The following is a 20346-nucleotide window of genomic DNA, read 5'->3' as shown; positions in this document are numbered from 1 at the left end:
AGCCGAAGGCAGACGCTTAATGACTGAGCCGCCCAGGCGCCCCCAGGAGCTATGTTCTTTCGTGTTTTGTGTCACTTTCCTGACGTTTCTAGTGTGTACATGATCATTTTCATGTTTGTTGCCGGCATGTCTTGAAAGGGGGTCTGGAGGGATATTATTCCAGCAGTTCTCTTTCTTTCTCTTAAAAAGTTCATAGGGGATTGAGCTTTCTCCCCTCCTCATTTTTCTTATAAAATTCCTTTTCCTGTACTTTCATGGGGGTGGGGGGGGGGAGTTGGGTAGCCTGACCTTTTTCCTAGTTTCTGGGCTCTGCCTCCCCCTTCTGTTGTCATAAAGCATCTCAACAAGTAAATACAGTCTCACCGTCCTCTGATATCCCCCGGACCTGGAGCCCTGTTGCTTTTCTCCACCTATGAGCATCTCAGAGTGCACCCGGGCACTGGACTAAGGAGTATCGTGGGTGTTGTCTGTGGCTTTGGGCTTTGCTATTCTGCTCACCCAGTTTTCAGGGAAATCCGAAAATTATGCCAATTCTAGCCCTGTCTTCCCAGAATACTCTCATGGACTTTTGACTAGAGTCAAATGGATTTTCCATTACAGTGTCATTCTGCTGATGCTCCAGAAACTAGGGGGACAATAGAAATTGCTTTCTGAAGGAGCTAATACTACAGAACTTGTTTTAAATACAGACAGGCTGAAATTAAGATATTACCTGCCTCAAAAGTGAATTGCTGTGCAATTCCTTCATTTAAAAATGTTTCATGTAATCAATATATGTACTGATCTGTTATGCATATGAAATAGACATGTGCACGGTCTTAGAGGTTTGAATTTTTTCTGTAATAAACTCATCAGGAGCAGTCGCTTTTTTCTGGGGGGTATTCTTTGGTAATTTCTTCATTTATTGTGTTGTTTCTGGTCTGTTGAAGTTCTCATCGGTTCAGTGTTTTTTTTGTTTTGTTTTGTTTTTGTTTTTTTTTAAAGATTTTATTCATTTATTTGACAGAGAGAGAGACAGCGAGAGAAGGAACACAAGCAGGGGGAGCGGGAGAGGGAGAAGCAGGCTTCCCGCAGAGCAGGGAGCCCGATGTGGGGCTCAATCCCAGGACCCTGGGATCATGACCTGAGCCGAAGGCAGACGCTTAACCGACTGAGCCACCCAGGCGCCCCTCATCGGTTCAGTTTTTTAGAATGTGTAAATTAGGCAAGCTTATTTAGAAATACCTTTTTAAAAACTTCTTTATCCCACTCTGTCTCTTTCTCTGCCTGTCTCTGTGCTTGAGTGCCTGCCTCTTCCTCTGAAGCCAAAGATGAGGGGGTGCCAGACTGAAGGGGCCTTGCCGGACTGAGAGCGCTGCCAACCAGCGCTTTCCCTTGGCCGCGAGAGAGATGCTCGTTCACGATGGGGAAGGAACGCGGTTTAATTTATCATGCCCTCTGAGTTGTATGCTCAGTTTACTTAGATCATCACCTTTGAATTGAAAAAGAAGATACATGTGCTGCAGCATGCCTTATCTTGAGATGGGAGGTGTTTTTCATTTTGATCCAGAAAAGGAGGCATGGCCAGTAGGCGGGCTAAGCCAGCTCAGTGGCAGGCTGTCCAGCCTGCCGATACCAGAATCTCCTGGTGTCAGACTATTGGCAGAAGAGAATTGGGCAGTTCCGTATTCTGAGGCCCTGTCGCATGATGAGTGAGCACTGCCCTCTGGTCTGGAACGCCCTAGAGGTGATAGTGTTGCTTTGGCCCTTTGGGGTGAGATGTGGTTGAGTGAGTGAGATGTATTTTGTTGTTAGGTTTTTAAAAAATCGTTTCCTTTTTCAGAAGACATTATTCCTTATGGGTGACTTGCTCTCCGTATCCAGTTGTATGGCTTTCGTTGTTTCTGGATGAGAGGGAAGGTAGACATTTCGTGCTCTGGTTTTTCCACTGGCCTCTCGTAGGTGTGTGATGAGGAGTGGCATCACTACGTCCTCAATGTGGAATTCCCAAGCGTGACTCTCTACGTGGACGGAGTTTCTCATGAGCCCTTCTCTGTGACCGAAGATTACCCGCTTCATCCATCCAAGATCGAAACTCAGCTCGTGGTTGGGGCCTGCTGGCAAGGTAAGGGTCATTGGCGCCCTCTCCCCAGTCTCGGGAAGTAAATCCTGCCTCTCGGCCTTAGCGGTGGAAGCAGGCTCATCTCAGTGTCTCACCCCTCACCCTCGTGTCCTTCATCTTTTTGTCCCTTCTCCTGGGCATGGCCTTTCTGGGGACACTGCTGACGTCATACTTTGGGGCGCTCACTAACGGTGTGTTATAGGACTGAAGCAACCAGCCCCTTCTGGGAACCTGGGAGGGAGAGTGCAATTGAGGGATTGTTTTTATAAAGTAATCTGTTTATTGAAAAGTTCACGAAAACAGAGAGGCGGCAACTGACCATCAGGCACAGAACTGTAAGTGTACTTTGACCCAGAGGACTCTTCCAGAGCGTTGAGTGAGGGCTAACCCAGCAGGAGCGGTGCTTGAAGGGACTCCCAGGACGTCTCTGCTGCAGGACCAGGGATGGGATATGACAATCACCAGAGCAACAATACCATTTATTCATACTATCTGACTGGCAGGCCGCATGCCGATTACTTTATATGCGTTCTCTCACTAATCCTTAACAGTAAGTGTGTGGGGAAAGAGCAGTTTTTAGCCCCATTTTATAGCCGAAGAAACAGGCTCAGAGCCCAGGGTTACCCCGCTAGTTAATCTTGGCATCAGGATTTGAACCCCTGAAGCCAGTGCACTGGGAGCCTGTGATCTGATGGGCACCCCTTCTCAGGATAATTTTACATTAATCTATGAAACAAAATACATAGGATTTCCAAAGTAACCAATTAAATGGAAAGAGAGTTATCAAAGTACTAGAAGAAGGTTTTGAGATGGTAATACCTGTGCTGCTTTATTAACAAATGGAGAACAAGCTCTGGCAGCAGGTTTAGTAACTGCCATAATCTGGAAGTAGTAACAGGGCTCGCAGTATTTGCAGCATCACGACATGCTAGAAAGTAATGGTGACAGCCAGGGCTGTGCTTTGTAGCTACATTCGTACCCGAAGGGAAAGCTAACCTGCAGAAGTCCGTGGAAGTAAGCGCGTAATCTTTCCCGCCCGAGTTTGCGGGACCCTCAGTCCCCCCTCAAGGCTCATGGCCTCACACGTGAATCCTCACACTCGACGGGGTTGCCGTCACTGCCTGTACCTGCCAAACAGACCTCTTGGTATTTCTTTCTCCCTGTGGAAACATCGTACCTTGAGGTCGGCGAGAAATTTACCAAATAGCCTAATTCCCATGACAGCGTTGCTTTAATTTCAGAGACTTTGAATTTCATCATTTTCCTGCGGATCCTTTTAAATTAAAAAGGTTAAGACAGCATTTTAGAGTGAATCTCTTTAGCTGACTCCTACTAGATTTAATTTCGGGGACGGTTCATCTATGAGAAAGTAGAACTTGAGGCCAAGGAACGAGGAACAGATTCCAGGGAAGTGGGAACTGTTTTAGTTGCTAAGTCGATTTTTTTTTGTTGTTGTTGTTTTTAAGATTTTATTTGAGAGAGAGAGCATGAGCGGGGGGAGTGGGAGAGGGAGAAGCAGGCTTCCCGCGGAGGAGGGATCCCGATGTGGGGCTCGATCCCAGGACCCTGGGATCATGACCTGAGCCAAAGGCAGACGCTTAACGACTGAGCCACCCAGGCACCCCCTTAGTTGCTAAGTCTTAACATTTCAGTCCAGAGTTGCTTCCCAAATTAAACAATAATTCACGTTGTTTTAAAATAAGAATAAAAAAAATAAATAAATAAATAAAAATAAATAAAAAAATAAAATAAGAATAAAAATATGAATGCAAACCCAAGAGCTTTGCTGCTTGGGTCCAAGTAAAGCCCCTGTTCTGGGCTGCCTCCGGGGCCTGTTTGGGCCAAAGCGTCTGTCACCCACTGGCCATCAGCTTCATCTCTTTCTACCTCAGCCTCTCAAGATCCTCAGCCAGGAAAACACACCTAAGCTCCCAAACACATGGTTTATAAAATGTAGTTACCCCGGGGAAAAGATCTCCTTCCTCCCTTTAGATTTTTTTTTTTAAGATTTTTTTTATTTATTTATTTGAGAGAGAGAGGGAGTGAGAGAGAGAGCGCAAGAGGGGGTAGGGTTAGAGGGAGAAGCAGACTCCCCGCCGAGCAGGGAGCCCGATGCGGGACTCGATCCCGGGACTCCGGGATCATGACCTGAGCCGAAGGCAGTCGCTTAACGACTGAGCCACCCAGGTGCCCCCTCCCTTTAGATTTGAAACCACTTCCCTTACACATCATGGTGGAGGATCCATGCTGTAAGCAGCAGCCTCCCGCCCATCGACCAAAATGTCATCCCCAACGGTGTTCTGGAGGCACCTGGAGGCATCATGGGAACGCAGACGCTTACGCCAGGCCTGTCCCCAGCGCATCCCCATGCTGCTGCAGCACGGCAGGCGTGGGGGCCTGTGCCATGGGCTGTGGGGTGCTCCCACAACACAGTCTGGAAAGTGGAGAGTCTGTGCTCAGTCGCTGGGCCTGGGCCTCCCTGGCCTGCTGTGTCAGAACACTGGGCCAGGGCCAAGAGGGATCAGTGGTTAGAGGCCCCGGGCCCACCACCGATGACTGACGACCTATTTCTGGGTGAGTTCCTTAACCCCAGACTCTCCCTTTCTGTTCGGAAAAAGTGGGTAAAAATGCCTTCATTTCTCTGTGGCTTAGGGGTTAAAGTCTAGACCAAAGTGAACTTGTTTGGAGCTCAAAAAACACACTTTTATATGTTTACCATACACATACCAGGCTTTGGATGCTTCCTGGTGCTGTCCCATTTTGTCTATACAAGTGTCCTCCCTATTAGGGAGAGAAGTGCTGTGGGCCCAGGGTTTGGTTGTATTTGTATCTGGCACGTCTCTGCCGTCGGTCTGAGCAGCCTCTTTGGAATACCCCACCCAGTAACACAGGCCGAAGAGATGGGAGTTCAGTGGACGTGCTTTTGTTCGTCCTGTTTTGAATTGGGCCTGGGTTTTGGCAAGGCAGGTGTGCAAAGATAAAAGAAGAATGCGGAGAGGCAGGGAGCAGGGGGTTGGAAAAGGTGATGGAGTATGAGCTTGCTTGGGGGAGGGGAGGTGTCCCCAAGGGGCCCAGACAAGAATTCTTCCCTTTGTGTTTTATATTCAGTAGCTTTTCAAGACTGATTTTCAAGTTCCAATGTGAAGAGCCTAACCTCTTGGTCCTTTTCTATTGTCTTTGTCTTGCTTTTCTACAGAGTATCCAGCATTTGAAAATGACAATGAAACCGAGTCTGTGCCTATGGCCTCAACAGGTTGCTGGATCTTTCCCTACGGTTCACTCTTGTGTTTCATTTAAAGACGAGACATCAGTTCATTCCACGTTTCGCATGAAATGCCCGAGTTGCATTTTGGTCCCAGAACCATTTGAGCTGCTGCTTTGCATTATGCTCCCCCCACTGCTTCACGGGATTGACCCTTTTTTTTGCCCAATCTGATCCCAGTTGAAGTGAGGGCAAATGGCTCATCAATGCACTGCACTAATGGGACTCCTCCCCCACCCCCCATCAGATTTGACCCTGATCCCACTGCATGAGGCTCCCTGCTGAAATCTCACAGGTCACATCAGGGAGGCCACCTCCTGGTTCCCCTGTGGCTGAACCACGAGACGGGAAGAGACTCATTACTAGATTCTCTATCCTGACCGATACTAAATTTTAGACATAACGTTTCTTAGAAATTTCAGTCCCTGGTGATGGCTCATAGTGTCTAATGTCCTTATCAGGAACGAGACATGCTGTGGACATGGGTCTCCTTCGTCATTGCGAGAATAAGTTCTGTTTCACCTGCTTTGGGCGCTTGGCTACGGTCCATCAAGGGCCACTTTCTGGGTCTCCATTTTCCTTATAACACCATCAGTTGCCAGCTATCCTCAGTTGTGGGGGCCGGCCCGATGGGACTCAGCCAGGTAGCAGCCACATAAGGCCTCTCACGTGCAGGCTGGGGGAGTAAGCGTCCCTCTTATCTTCCTAGTCCTGTCGGTGTGGGTTCGTTCCCAAGGTTGTATGTGTCCCCGAGTGTGCTCAGTCAGAAAAAGCAGCCCAGAGCGTGACCCAGCTGATCGAGAAGGCAGTGACCCAGGAGGCTGGCGCTACTGGAAAATGTCACCAGTGCACAGGGTGATGGGGGCAGCGTAGGCCACCCTTTCCAGGAAGTGGCCGGTTGCGTGGGGACACTCATGGGACCTCTTGGCTTCCGGGCTTCGGGTGAGGGACCCCCACCACCTCTTTTCTCCATGCCATGTGCATGATCATAAACGGTTTAATTTCTCCATTGCGCTTCCATGTAGATTGCAAGGCTAACAGGATTTGGTACGAACTAACCCGCATGTCCTTCCATCCAGCTGTCACCACGGGTAACGCTGCATTGTGAGGCGAAGCAGGAGGCCCCGGGCCGTGCACCTAACTGCCTGCTTTGTCCCCCCGTGTCCCTAAGGTGGTGAGTTGCACATGACCCAGTATTTCCGAGGTAACCTGGCCGGCCTGACCATCCGTTCCGGGAAACTCGCTGACAAGAAGGTGATCGACTGTCTTTATACCTGCAAAGAAGGGCTGGACCTGCAGGTCCCCGAAGACAGCGGCAGAGGCGTGGAGGTAACCTTGGCATTGCCTCGCATGGCCCTGCCGACCTCCTCGAGCACCGACATGCAGGCTGCTGGCAAAGGACTGATGTGTTTACTCACAACACCTCTGACCCCAAACGTGGCGGGGGCGGGGGGGGTGTTCCCTGGAACCAGTCCCCACCTCTCCAGACACCTGCACCTCCATGTGTCCTGCAAGTCGCTTCACTTCTGACACTGACTCCCAGGAGTTAGCACAGAGCCTGCAGAAGAGGAGGGCTCAGTGCCACCACACTGCCCCCGCTGCAGATGCTGTGTGCAGGTGCCGGGCCCTCGGGTTACCCACACTTCTGTCCAGCTTGGCTACAAAGTTAGGGGCCCCCATTATCCCCCCCTCTTTTGGGTTTCAGTAATTTGCTTGAACTACTCAGAAAACTGCAGAAAACACTTTGCTTACTGCTGCTGGTGTATTATAAAGAATACAACTCAGGAACAACCAGATGGAGACATTGCAGAAGGCAAGGAAGTGGGGAGGAGGAGGGAGCTCCCCCCCGCCCCAGGAGCGCCACCCTCCCACACACGGGAAGCTCCCAGACCCTGTCCTTCAAAGGTGTTTACGGACCACACACGGGAAGCTCCCAAACCCTGTCCTTCAGGGGTGTTTACGGAGCTTCTGTCAGGTACGCACAGCTGGTTAAATCATTGGCCAGAGGTCAGGGTTGGGGCTGACAGCCCTGTAGTCACACGGGCTCTGTGGTGGCCAGCTCCATCCCGAACCGCCTCAGCCGCCCAGAAGCCACTCGTTAACACAGATGCTGCTGTGCTTGGAAGGGGCTTATTGTGAGTAACAAAAGGTGCTCCTGTCACTCAGGAAATTTCCAGGGTTTGGGGGTCTCTGTGCCAGAAACTGGGGATAGAGACCAAATATATATATATTTCTTTTTTTCTTTAAGATTTTATCGTTTTTAAGTAATCTCTACAATCGCGCAGTCGAGTCTCGCACTACACCGACTGAGCCCGCCGGGCGCCCCCGTATTTCTTACACCACAGATACATTTGCGCCTTGGGTGTTTTCCCTTGAACAAGAGGGTCTCGTCGCTGCAGTTCCATGAGGTTTCCTCCCCAGGTCCCCAATTCAGACCGATCCCCAGCTGACCCTCTTTCTTTGCCAGAGTGTGTGTGGTTTCAGCTTCTTGCAGTTTCAACCCTTTTTTTCTCCCCCTCTGGCCTGATTTCAGATCCATACAAACCCCAGTCAGTTGGCGTTGACCTTGGAGGCAGACGACATTGGGGAGCTGGATAAGGCCATGCGGCACGTTGCCTACCTGAACTCCAGGCAGTTCCCCACACCGGGGATCCGAAGGCTCAGAGTCACCAGCACGGTCAAGTACGTGCTGATTCCTAACTCTTGAGAAGAAGATGTGTATATTTAGGTTTCTAGGACACCCCAGCCATCATTTGTTACCAGAGGGCATGGACGGTGTCCGTGAAGGGTGTTGGGCCCGGCCGCTACCTCTGTCCCCCCAGGGGCTTGGGGAATCCGTGGGCCGTTGCGTGTGTGGCCTGCAGAACCGCTTCTCAAAGCCCTGACCCTTGCCTCCTCCATCGCTTGCCGGCAGGTGTTTCAACGAGGCCGCCTGCATCTCCGTGCCCCCGGTGGACGGCTACGTGATGGTGCTGCAGCCCGAGGAGCCCAAGATCAGCCTCAGTGGCGTCCACCATTTCGCTCGAGCGGCTTCCGAATTTGAAAGCCCAGAAGGGGTTTTCCTTTTCCCTGAGCTTCGGATCATCAGCACCATCACGAGAGAAGTGGAGCCTGAAGGGGAAGGGGATGAGGACCCCACAGGTAACAGCTCTGCCGGGCTAGCGGCCTCCCCTTGGCTTGAACCCAGGCGGCTGACACCCCACGGCTGCTACCTACTTCCTGCGTTCTTTTTTCCTGAGATTTTGAGAGATTTGGATGTTTTAATGTTATTCTCGGGTCTGCTCCTGGAATCTGACCCATGGTCAAGAGCTCATTGTGTTCTTCGGAAGCCCACCTGGAGAGTCCTTTCCTCCTTTTCCAGTGGGGTGTCCGGATCTGAGCTGCCCTTGTGCAGGCTGAGAGGATCCGGGCCGATGGCAGCGGACGATGCAGCTCCCGCTGGCTGCATGGGGGCCAGTCCTCCCAGACACAGAAGGCACCCTGATTCTGCAAAGGGCCTCTCTTGTCCCTCTGTCATCGGTCTTTGAAAGGGCTCTGTGAGCTTGAGGACAGCCAGCAGGCCACCCAGCGTGACTGGCCTGCCTGGGCTCCCCGGCCTCTGCTATGGGTGCTTGGTCTGTTTTTGCAGTCCAAGAGTCGCTGGTGTCTGAGGAGATCGTGCACGACCTGGATACCTGTGAGGTCACGGTGGACGGGGATGAGCTGAACCCGGCCCAGGAGAGCCTGGAGGTGGACACGGCCCGCCTGCAGCAGAAGGGCATTGCAGTGAGCGCCTCCGACCTGGGCATGGTCTTCACGGGTGAGCGGGCCAAGGCCAGGCTGGGGGCGGAGCGGGAGCCTCAGCCCTGCCCCTGTCCTCTCTGAGCTCTGGGAGAGTCCGAGTCCTGGAGGCTCAGCATGGGCTGCTCGCCTTCTCCTGGCAGGAAGTACAGGTATTGCCCTACTTCCTGTCCTTACGAGGGGGTAGAAGTCAGGCTCGGGATGGCACCCGAGAGAGGGGCAGACGTGCCCACACGCTCGCACTTCTCCCCGCAACTGGAAAGCCAACACGCGTGCCCACTTGGTCCAGCCGCCCCCGGGCCCGACTCCGGCCTCCCCTGACCCCGGCTTTGACCCTGGCTTTGACCCCGGCCAGCAGGCAGCCTTCTCACCCCCCACCCCGCAGGTGTGGACAGCATGGCCAGCTATGAGGAGGGGCTGCGTCTCCTGCGCTATCGGAACTGGCACAGCAGGTCCCTGCTCGACCGGAAGTTCAAGCTCGTCTGCTCCGAGCTAAATGGCCGCTACGTCAGCAACGAGTTTCAGGTGGAGGTGGGTGATTGGGTGCCCACCTACGGCCCTGATGTTTGCAAACGCCATTTTCAGAGCATTCGTGTGACAACTGTTGGGGTGCGTCCAGGGGCGCGCTAGCCTTTCCCAGCCCGGGGGGCTGCTGCAGGTTAGACCCGCGCAGGTTTGGGTGGGCCGGGTGCAGCTGGTGTGCCCCTTCCGTGGGCGTCTGAGGGGCCTTTGGACGGAGGTGGTCGAGAGCTGGAGGCAGTTAATACCTCGTGAGTAGAGCCAACGTTGTTGTTAAGAGTTGACTCTGCTTGAGAAAGAGCGATTCCCAGGGAAGCAAAGATTCTTCGCAGACTGCTGGCCCCGGGGAGAGGGTCCTGGCGCGGGGCTGGCCCGGCGAGAGGGGTCCTCACGTGGGGCTGGCCCGGGGGAGAGGGGTCCCAGCGCAGGGCTGGCCCAGGGAGAGGGGTCCTCACATGGGGCTGGCCCGGGGGAGAGGGGTCCCGGCGCGGGGCTGGCCCGGGGAGAGGGGTGCTGTGCTGTCTGCCAAGCCTGATGGTGGCAGCTCAGCGCGCGGTGGTCAGAGGGTGCTCACCCTGCTCTGAAGTCTTCCACAGGCTGGGATGGGAGCCCCTTCGTCACTCAGGGCTTCTGTGGTCCGAAGAAATGGGCCGAGTTATTCTCAGCAATCGAATGTCTGCACAGTGACCTCAGAGCAGCAGAATGCTGAAGTCACGGTGCTGAAGAATCGATGAGGGTTTTGTTTGAGCCAAAGGCTGACGTATTTGAAAGGAAATAAACGGTTATGATTTGTGCTCTTTCATGTGGCTGTGGTTTTGGGGAAAAGCGGGGAAATGGGCTATGACGGTGCTTCTCGAATGACCCGCAGTGAAGGACGGTGGTGGTGGTTTTTCTGTTCTTTTGTGGACAGGTTCTTTTATGAAATACAATGAAAGGGAATTATTAGAACAGCGCTCTATTTCTGGGATGGGTGACAGCATCAGGCAGTTAATGATGGTTTCTGAGAGCTAACCCTTGATTTTTTCTCTATTCTCATCTGCTCAGCAGTGCTGGTCCAGGGATCCCTTTGAGTCGCGCTAGTCCCGGTAGCTTCTGAACTGCATTTCCGTCCCTGGGCCACATTCAGGCTGCTGTGTGTGTCTCTGCTGCAGGTGAACGTCATCCACGCAGCCAGCCCCATGGAGCACGCCAGCCACATGGCAGCGCAGCCCCAGTTCGTCTACCCAGAGCACCATGCCTTCGTCGACCTCTCGGGTCACAACCTGGCCAGCCCCCACCCCTTTGCAGGTAGGACTGTGGGCAGAAGCAGGGCCGTCTGGGTCAGGTCTAGGGGGTACATCCTCCCGCGTGCTGCTGGGAGCCCGGCCCCCCGGTCCGAGCAGCCCTAGCTGACTGGGCTCTGTGATTCTGCACCATCCGCGAGGGATGGAAGCACAGCAGGGCAGAAAGGGGCCAGCCCAGGGCTCGAAACCTGTGCTCAGACTCTCCTTACATCTCTTCCTTTCTCTGGGGTCAGACGGAGCAGCCCTGTGTGCGTGGGGCGGGGGGGTCGCGGGCACGACCTGGGGCGGGCACCAGCCTCACCGCCACCTCTCCCCTTGATCACAGTTGTCCCCAGCACTGCCACGGTGGTGATTGTGGTGTGCGTTAGCTTCCTGGTCTTCATGATCATCCTGGGCGTGTTCCGGATCCGGGTTGCTCACCAGCGAACCATGCGGGACCAGGACGCCGGGAAGGAGAACGAGATGGATTGGGACGACTCTGCCTTGACCATCACTGTAAACCCCATGGAGGTAGGTGCTGACAGGCGACCCCGCAACTGAAAACCACTGCAGGCCAGGGCCAGAGCGACGCGTGCCCCAGAGAAGCCACATGGCGGTGGCACGTCCACGTTTATGTGGCTTAGATGTCACATGATCCACATGACAAGTTGGTGAGGTGCAGGTGTCCCCGCTCCTCAGGTGGACACACTGAGGGCCCAGAGAGGCCTTATCCTAGCTCATGCCACCGCACGTGACAGACCCCGTGGGAAGCGACTAGAGCTGCGTTTTCCCTCCCGTCTGGGATGAGGTGACTTCCAGCGTGGTCCAGCCCGCCCTCGACGTGGAATGTGACGCGGGGGGTTCCTTTCTCCGCGGCTCCCGGAGGGTGAACAGCTGTGCAAGTTCGGCTCGTGTGCAGAGGCGGGGCCCGGGGGCTCGGTTCACATGCCGTCTCTTTGTCAGACGTACGAGGACCAGCACAGCAGCGAGGAGGAGGAGGAAGAGGAAGAGGAGGAGGAGAGCGAGGATGGGGAGGAGGAGGATGACATCACCAGTGCCGAGTCGGAAAGCAGCGAGGAGGAGGAGGGGGAGCACGGAGACCAGCAGAACGTGAACAGGCAGCAGCAGCTGGAGTGGGACGACTCGACCCTCAGCTACTGAGCCGCGAGGCCGCTCCCTCCACCACCTCCCTTTCTGCTTCAAGAGACTCTGCTGCCATCTGTCCTCCCAGGCCCAAGGGTCCACGGTGTACAAAGTCATTCTGGCCAGTAGGTCTGCAGACCCTCCCCGTCGCTGACCATCCGCCTGTGCTTGGTGTGTAGGCCCCCTGCCCTCCACCCAGACCGCTCTTAAGTTATGTGAGGAGCTGACGCACGCTGTCCACGGCTCGCTCTGCGCGGCCCCCTCGCGCCTCCAGAAAAGCTGCAGTGACCGGACTCGACCAAGGGTTAAAATCGCTCACTCCCACCTCGTAATCCGTTTTTTTCTTCTTTTTTTTTAAAGTTTTTATTTTTTCCAAACTAGTGCATGTATAAAATGGCAGAAGGGGGGTTAATATGTAGATGATGAACTGACTTTTTAATATTTTGTAAATAAATTGCGATTCCTCGTGTCCTCCATGCTAGTGTGAGCCGGGACTGGCATATGCAAAGTGAAGCCTGAAACACAGTACAAGAGAGACCCCGCGGGCTCCTGCCTCACCCCCACCCTGAGAGGAGAGGGACCTGCCCTGCTCGGGCCTTGCTGGGTGCACCCCTCGGTGGGTGGCCAGGCAGTGAGGGGGAATGGACTTGCGCTCCCACCCGAGCTCCACAGGAGGGCACCAGATCGGGACCCCTCTCTGGAGGCTGGGAAACGGCCAGGCCTTTCCTTTGGGATTCTACCCATTTCTGATCTGGCAGAGGGGTGGGCATGCCGGGGTCCCTGGCCTCTTTCACACACTCCTCCGATGACCGGCAGCTCCTTGCGCAGGAAGCTGGACTCCTCGTGCGCAGCCTTGGGTTCATACCTACTAGATGTCCGTTGCCCTGCTGGTGAGTGTGCGTACGGACGGTGCAAAGCGTCTGGCCACTTGGTTGGAGACAGAAAAGGCCTGAGTGGCCCGTACTCGGAACGTCCGAGGACAGACGCACTGCAAGGACGCCCTGTGGCCAGAAGGCAAAGTGCTAGCTTCCCCCCCAACAGCCCCAGAGGTAAGCCCCCTCCCCAGGAGTGGGGAGCCCCGCTGCTCGGCCTGGTGGGGGAGGAAAAGGAGAGGACACGTCCTGAGCTAAAACCCCTGTGGCACTTTGTTTTTAATTTACATGTAAAATTTTAGATTTCTAAAACTGGGGGAAAATCATTTGAATCCTGTTCTGTGATCATGACTGCTAGTCGCGAGGACACTGCGGCTGTCCTGCGTCGTGTGTGGCCGTCCTCTGTGTCCTGTTGCTCTAGCCGCCCCGTGTAGACGATGGTGGAGGCTGATGCGGGCTTCGCGTGGGCCGCTCTCCGGATGTGTGTACTGATGAGGCCAGAACGTGTATACACGACAATAAAGTGCTGGTTCTAACCCCAGCGGCAGTGTGTCAGCTTTGGGCCCGGTTTTGTTGGAATCCTGCATCCCCTTTGTTTTTTGTGGGTTTTTTTGACCTGAGAACACAACATAAAAAGGCTTTTCTTTCTTTTAGTATGCTTTTACCTCTCCTGTCAAGGCTTCACAGAGTGCGGGTCTTCAGCCCCCATGGGTTAAGTGTTGAACTCACCTTCCCCGTACAGAAATGTTAAAAGACCAAAAAAAAAAAAAAAATTCTTTCTCGGCAGGTGCACAGGCCGTGTACCCGAACCAGAACGCCAGGAAGCACATAGACTCATTTAAATAAATAACACAACATAGAGACATACACTCGGCTCTTCCTATTGCCAAACCAGCGAGGTGGGGCGAATGAATTCAGCACTTAGTTGGGGACAAGGGTGTGGTCAGTGGTGGTCTGTGGCCGGTACTCCCTGCTCACGGACTGTGCCTCTAACCAAAGAAGGTCGGCACCTGGCTTCTTTTTTTTAAACCCACGCACCTGCACAGAGGGCAGCCGCTCCCGGCTCTGCCAGGCCTTGCGAGGCCTTTGAGAGATTGAGAGACCAGTAGTGAGCTGGGTGGGGCCCAAGGCGGCTGCTAACACGTCAGGCTCACCCATGGGCTTCAAGAAGCCCAGATTCCTAGCCCCGTCTCCGGAGTCGGCCTCAGATGGCCGGGAGGGGCCCAGGAACCTGGCATTGCTAGAGCTCTTCAGGTCCACTGAAGGAGAAGCCTGAACTGCTTCAAGCCAAGTACCGTCAGAGAAAAACATTCCACCACAGACCAACCTCACATTTCTGATACCTGATTGCTCACCCACAGCAGGTTAAAGGGGCGAGTCTGAAGAGCAAGTCCTCTGTCCTCAAAGCCTGCTTTACGAGGCCGGATTCAGATAATTGCAACCGAGTATTCTGACCTGCATTCGCCTTGATCCATGGTTGAGCTCAATCAAGCTCCAATCTTTTTAATGTCTTGAGGATCAGCGTATATTATACTTTCTGGGGCTGAGACCATTCTGAGCCATCGAGGTTCAGTGAGTAGTTTGGCTGTTTTCTTTCCTACCCACAAACAAAATTGCTTTACAGCAGAGAGATGGGAGCAGTCCCGTACCCGAGTCACTTTAAAAGTGGAAAGCAAGCATCCCTGAATCTAGAGGGTACCCAGGCTTCCCCTGGGAGCTGCCCAGTGCTCAGTCAGTGGAGAGCACAAAGGTGGAGGGGGGAACGGAGTCGTGGGCACCCTGTCACCAGGGTGATCGCCAGGCGCCAAGCCCTGTGCGGCCCGGCGGGAGCCCGGGAAGAAGGCAGGCTTCCCGGCAGTGGGGAGAGAGCAGTCTTTGCTGGGTCCTGATTCACCAGCTGGAAGACTCGGGGTGACTGACGGTCCTTAGCAAGATGCGGCCTCGGAGGTGTCCGACTCCCAGCGTCTCCTCCTCAGAGCCTGAGGCTCGGCTCAGGGGCGCGGGAGGATGGCGCCCCTCCCCTGTACAAAGGATGCATTTCCATTTATGGCTGTTTAGCTCCTGAAACATTTCAAGTCATAAATAAATAACCAGTGTAAACAAAAGGCAATGTGTAGGCGCTTGCCCACGGGGTGCCGTTCAGGCTCTTCGGCCCCACAGGACAGCTGAGGGTGCCCGGTGGGTGGTTCGCGGGCGGCTATTGCCTGTTATCTTTGGACACATTGTGGGCCAGCCAGTTCACTTTGGTCTTCCAGCTCTCCCGGAGGGCTTCGTTAAACTTCACTCGGAAGTGCTTTAGAGCCTCCTCCTCAGTCTTCCCCAACGCCAGAGAGTCCTGGGGTAAAACCATCAAAGCAGTGAGCTCGACCCGAGGGGGGGGGCAACCCCCACCCCACCCCGAATACTGTAAATTCCCTCCTGAAAGACTCGCAGGAAGGGAATCAGGAGACAGCCACCAACGTCTGCCCTGGGAAAAGCTCTCTCTTCTGATCCCAAACCGAGATGGGTCTCCTGACCCACCCTCCAAGTAAGATGCCAGCTCCAGCCAGGAAGCCGTGGGCCCCCAAAGTCGCAGGGGTGGACAGGTGGCCTCACCTTCTGCACAGGGGGAGCGGAGGAGGGGGCAGCGTCGTTGTGCATGAACCAGGCACCACAGAGGGGCTCGTGGCCGACCACCCTCCCGACCCCCCAGCTTCTCCCACACTGAAACACAGGAAGGAAAAGCATTTTTAAATGAGGACGGAATGTATCTAATCGCGCCCTCTTGTTCGAGTGGAACCACGGCAGCCTGCGGAGGATGGGAGGGCGGGCCAGGGGAGGTCCCCGCACATCTGCCATGGACCGAGGCTGACCCCCGGCTGGGTCGCGGGCGGCATGAGGAACCCCCACCGGGAGTGCCCTGTGGGGTCCACAGTGCTCAGAGGCGGGCCTCGGGGACTTGGGGGCTACCGGGTCTGCCCGGCTGGGCCCTACCCTGGCATTTACCTTGAGATACTGGGTGTCTTTAGAGCAGCTGAGCTCCGGCAGGCCAGCGGCCCGCATCAGGGCGAAGAGGTGAAGGAAGAGCAGCCCGTGACGCCGCAGGATGGTGTAGGCTCGCTCACAGTAACCCCGGAATCTGCGGGGCCAGAGGGACGTGGCAGGTGGGGCTCTGGCTCCTCCCAGCCATTCCCACCCTGCTCTTGCCCCAGAAAGGGCCCCCAGCCCCTCCTCCTAAAGGACCCGACCCTGAGCCCGGCCCGGGACCCTGAGCACCCTCACCTTTCAAACTTCTCACTGTTATTCGTTTTCCCCTGCTGGATCACGTGCACAAAGTCATACGTGAGGATGAACGGGACTCGCTCACGGTTGATTCCAAACTTGGTCTTGAAATTCCCCAGAAAGTGGCCAAAATCAATGTGGAACAGCTAAGAAGAGGGAGGGAGAAGCGGTCAGAGAGGAGAGTGCCCCGGTCGGGGAAGGGGGCGCTGGGTGGGAGAGAGAAAGCCGGGAGGGTGCAGCCCACCTGGCAGCCGGCTCTGCCCTACCTGCCCATTCTCGCGGATCATGATGTTGTCGCTGTGCCGATCACCGATGCCCAGCACGTAAGTGGCCACGCAGTAGCCGGCGCAAGAGAGGGTAAACTCCTCGATGGCTCGATCCAAGGCCTCCCTGTGTGTGTGTTGGTGGGAAGGGGGACTCAAAACGGTGGGCACGCATTTCCTAGCAACTTCTACGAAGAGGTGGGGTCTGTGTCCCCTCCCCTTGAATCTGGCCTTAGGACCAGTGGGACAGGGAGGAAGCGGTGTTGGGCTCATCCCACAGCGTCGGCCTTAAGACACCTGGCAGCTCTCGAATCTAACCTGTTGCCAGGCCGGTTCAGGAAGCCAAGGCCGGTCTACTTGCAGAGGGGAGGCCACGTGGAGACACGTGACCGGGGCCCACCCGGCCGGTCAAGGCACCAGCGGCGAACAGTGGCATGAGTGGTTCCAGGCCAGGGAACCACTTAGCTCAGCCAGCTCAAGCTGCAGGTTTGTGAGCCTATAATACCTGGTGGTGGTTTTACATCCCTAAGCTGAGAGTGGTCGCTACATAGCGACACGGGGAACCGACCCCTGGGCTCATGGAGACCCACCCTGCCCCAACAGAGCAGACCTGGTCCCCGGCTGAGCCAAGAAGCCGTGGAGACTGTCACGGGCCCTGCCCCTCACCTTTGACTCCTAAACCTTTGACTCTTGGAAAGGAGAGGGCATCCGTCCCCGGGCCCAGAACCTACCCAGGGTTCTTGGACTTGAGCCAGTTGAGCAGGGCATCCTTGTTGAAGGCCGCTGTGGCCGCCATGTTGCTCTTGTTGAGCTGGATGTTGGCGATGGTGTCTGAGTGAAGCACCACCTCGATGAGGCCTGTGCGGTCCCCCGTGGAGAGGCAGCCATAGGGGGTCATCCTAGCCAGAGGGGAGGAGGTGCAAGGAAATGCTGAGGTCATGGGCTGTCCCTGGGGTGGCCTGACACTCCGCCCCACCCAGAGGGGTTCAAGACAGCCAAAACAGCCCCAGGAGATGCTGCAAGGGAGGGGAGAGGCGCTGGGAGGGGTCCGTGACGCCTGGAACTCTGGGGGGAAGACTCCTTGGAGAGGTCAGGACCTGCACCCAAGCTGCACAGAAGGAACAGAGGCACTTTGGCCGAGCTCATGTTTGCTCAGAGAGAAATCCAGGTGGCCTGGAAGAAGATGCCACCGCTTCCCAAGATGGGGCAGGAGGCCAGGGATGCGTGGGGCGAAGGAAACAATGGAGCGAGACAGATGCCGAGGGCCAGGCCTGGCCTCTCCACCCTCACATTCTGTGGCCCCACATCGCCTCCCTTGGCCCTAATTTTAAACTGGTCTCTGCTCTTCTTAGAACAACCCCTTTTCCAACGGAGGTGGCAGTGTTGGCTCTGACAGAGGACTCCTCCAAAGGGACAGGGTCCTAGGCCTGCAGCGAGAACAAGCGGATTACAGGAGGGTCTCTCACCTCAGGTCCAGTCCCTCCTGCTTCCACAGAACATCCATGAGCTGGATCATCTGCAGAGTCAGCATGTCCTGGCGGAGGTCTGGGCAGCCGCCCCCCGGAAGGAAAAGCACGAGCTTCTGGTGGGCTCTCCACTCCCAGCCAGGCCCAGGCCCCGGAGCCCCGGGACCCCATCTTCAGGCCGCCCTCCCCATCCCCCCACCCAGCGCAGCATGGGTCGGGGGCCAAGGCCTCCGCGGCACTCTGCCCGGGGCCCAGCCTGCTCACCGTCCCCGTTCTTAAAGATGATGCCCACACTGCCGTCACTGCCCGCCTCCTCGTTGCTGTACATCACCCACAGGGGCTTCATCTTGGAGTCCATGAAGGTGCACTGCTCCACGCTGCGGGCCAGAAAGCAGTCAGCGGTGGGGGGCGGGGCTCAGCAGGGCGGGAGGAGGTGCCGGGGGCTCGGGGCTCACCAGACTTCAGCCAGCAGCGTGCTGGGGTCCAGCGGGGACTGCAGGTTGGAGAGGGCCTCCAGGTAGGTCTCCTGGCGTATGCACAGGTGCATCAGCTCCTTGGTCTGGGGCTTGGTGGTCTTCTGGGAGCTCACTTTGACGAAGTCACTCAGGGCCTTCAGCTTGCTCAATGCCTCCCCCTGGCAGGGAGCATGGGCCGGTGGGGTGGGCTGGGAGGCCAGGAGGGGCAGGCTCTGGGCCTCGGCCCCGCCCCAGGGGCTCCAAAGGGCCCGACCCCCTCAGACAGAGCCTGGCCCGGGGCAGGGACTCAGGGCCCGAGCCTCACCTGCTTCATCAGCACCTTCATGTGGTGGGTGCTGCCCCGGCAGTAAGCTTCCATGATGAGGCCAAAGCGCAGAGCCACGGAGGGCACGTGCATCTCGGAGCTGGACGGACGGAGGGAGGGAGGGGAGGACGGCTGAGCCTCGCGCCTGGCAGGGCCACACCCCCGAGGCCGGCAGGAACGGGAGGCCAGTGGGCCAGGGGCCCCTCCTCCCCAGGGCCCTCGGGGAGATGCAGAGGCCCCGGTGGGTCCACTACCGGAGGTGCCAGAAGAGGAAGTGGCCGATCTTGCGGTTGGCCAGGGCCCGGTCCAGCAGGAACTTGGTCAGCTCGCAGTCGAGGTAGGATTCGTACTTGAGCACCTGCACCAGCTGCAGCAGGTACTGGAAAAGCTCATCGTCCCTGCGGAGAAGGGAGGCCGGCCTCACCTGAGCAGACCCCAGGCAAGGTCCAGTCCTCACCGGGCACGGGCTCCACCTTCCGGGGGTAATGGGGACCAAACCGCCCTCCCGAGGAGCAGGGAGCCCCGGGGGGCCTCACGTCAGCTTCCGCAGAGACTTGATGGCGAAGGAGCCCACGTGGCGGTCGGGGAAGCTGAAGTCCAGCAGCTCCAGGGCGCTCAGGACGGGCAGCTCGGGCCAGGAGCACAGCAGGTAGAGCATCTGGGGGGAGCCGGTGGTCAAGGTGCGGGGCCGGGCAGGAGGCCCTGCCCCCCTTCCCCCACCCCTCCCCTGCCCCCCACCTGGGCCACATCCTCGTGCTTGTTCCACTTGGTGACCAGCAGCAGGCGGGCCAGCGCCTCGGGGAAGCGCTCCTGGACCTCGTGCCGCATCTTCCACACCAGGTCCTTCTCGTGCTCGTACAGCTCCCCGGAGCCCCGCCGCTCCAGGATTTCCCGCAGCTGTAGCTGCTGAGGGGTGCAGGCAGGGTGAGCTGCGGCCCAGCCTGGCGCCCCGCCAGCCCCGGGCCCCGGCTCACCTCCTCCTCACTGAAGCGCCCGTGCTCCCCGTGCCGCCCCAGCTCCAGAATCTGCAATGAGTGGCCCCATCTCAGCGGAGACCCCGGACCCTGGGCCAGCCCTGGCAGGGCCCCGGGGCCGGCGGGGGAAGGGGGAGGGCGTCAACCCCTCGGCACCCCTGACCTTGGGGGCCTGCGACTCTCAGCGGTGAAGGCTGTCCTGTGCACAGCATCCCCGCCTCCACCCCACAGATGCCAGGAGCATCTCTCCCACCAGCTACGACAACCAAAAGTGTCTCTGGACATTGCCCCAAGTCCCCTGGGGAGCCACGTGGTCCTGACCAAGAACCACTCCTCTAGAGCGCATGAGGGTTCTAGAGAGTTAAGGAAGTCCCCGACTGCGTGGGTGACCAAGCCCCATCCCTGGGCAACTCAGGAGGTGGGCGCGGGGAACCCCAGAGGCAGGGTCAAGAACAGTCATCTTTAGTCCCACAGCCTCTGGACCATCCCAGACCCTGGACGGCGAGGGGGCTGACCTTGTCCAGGGTGGGGTAGTACACAGGGTAGGGGGCCACCTCAGGGAGGCAGATGACGAGGGCCGCAGCGCTCTCCGTGTTGGGGTTACTCCGCACTGTTCCCGTGGGGTTCAGCAGCTCCCCTTTCTCGTCTGGACACAGGGACAGA

General features: G+C 56.6%; 2 protein-coding genes across 8 annotated transcripts in view; one reads left to right on the top strand and one right to left on the bottom strand.

The window, feature by feature from the left end:
• Positions 1-13480, top strand: part of CLSTN1 (calsyntenin 1) — a 78021-nt gene extending 64541 nt beyond the window's left edge. For 2 of the 3 annotated variants that reach the window (XM_044914380.1, XM_021684024.2), the window contains 10 exons: positions 1942-2104; positions 5298-5354; positions 6535-6692; positions 7897-8045; positions 8278-8504; positions 8992-9162; positions 9529-9674; positions 10814-10949; positions 11271-11455; positions 11888-13480. In XM_044914380.1, coding sequence (XP_044770315.1) covers positions 1942-2104; positions 5298-5354; positions 6535-6692; positions 7897-8045; positions 8278-8504; positions 8992-9162; positions 9529-9674; positions 10814-10949; positions 11271-11455; positions 11888-12085 — 1590 coding nt within the window. In that variant the 3' untranslated portion in view covers positions 12086-13480. The remainder of the gene's footprint in view (positions 1-1941; positions 2105-5297; positions 5355-6534; positions 6693-7896; positions 8046-8277; positions 8505-8991; positions 9163-9528; positions 9675-10813; positions 10950-11270; positions 11456-11887) is intronic. The other variant, XM_021684025.2, reaches the window with a different exon arrangement.
• Positions 13474-20346, bottom strand: part of PIK3CD (phosphatidylinositol-4,5-bisphosphate 3-kinase catalytic subunit delta) — a 48690-nt gene continuing 41817 nt past the window's right edge. For 3 of the 5 annotated variants that reach the window (XM_021684019.2, XM_021684023.2, XM_021684021.2), the window contains exons 10-23: positions 20199-20329; positions 19684-19734; positions 19448-19615; positions 19246-19367; positions 18964-19107; positions 18710-18809; positions 18385-18563; positions 18194-18306; positions 17930-18008; positions 17195-17362; positions 16467-16590; positions 16201-16346; positions 15925-16057; positions 13474-15274 (exon numbers count right to left, since the gene is read on the bottom strand). In XM_021684019.2, coding sequence (XP_021539694.1) covers positions 15137-15274; positions 15925-16057; positions 16201-16346; positions 16467-16590; positions 17195-17362; positions 17930-18008; positions 18194-18306; positions 18385-18563; positions 18710-18809; positions 18964-19107; positions 19246-19367; positions 19448-19615; positions 19684-19734; positions 20199-20329 — 1796 coding nt within the window. In that variant the 3' untranslated portion in view covers positions 13474-15136. The remainder of the gene's footprint in view (positions 15275-15924; positions 16058-16200; positions 16347-16466; positions 16591-17194; positions 17363-17929; positions 18009-18193; positions 18307-18384; positions 18564-18709; positions 18810-18963; positions 19108-19245; positions 19368-19447; positions 19616-19683; positions 19735-20198; positions 20330-20346) is intronic. The other 2 variants (XM_021684020.2, XM_021684022.2) reach the window with 2 other exon arrangements.

The sequence above is a fragment of the Neomonachus schauinslandi genome, chromosome 4 (genome assembly GCF_002201575.2).
Source record: "Neomonachus schauinslandi chromosome 4, ASM220157v2, whole genome shotgun sequence".
Classification (NCBI taxonomy): Eukaryota; Metazoa; Chordata; class Mammalia; order Carnivora; family Phocidae; genus Neomonachus; species Neomonachus schauinslandi.
The sequence above is the reverse complement of the archived record's forward strand: the minus strand, read 5'-3'. Positions and strand labels throughout refer to the sequence as shown.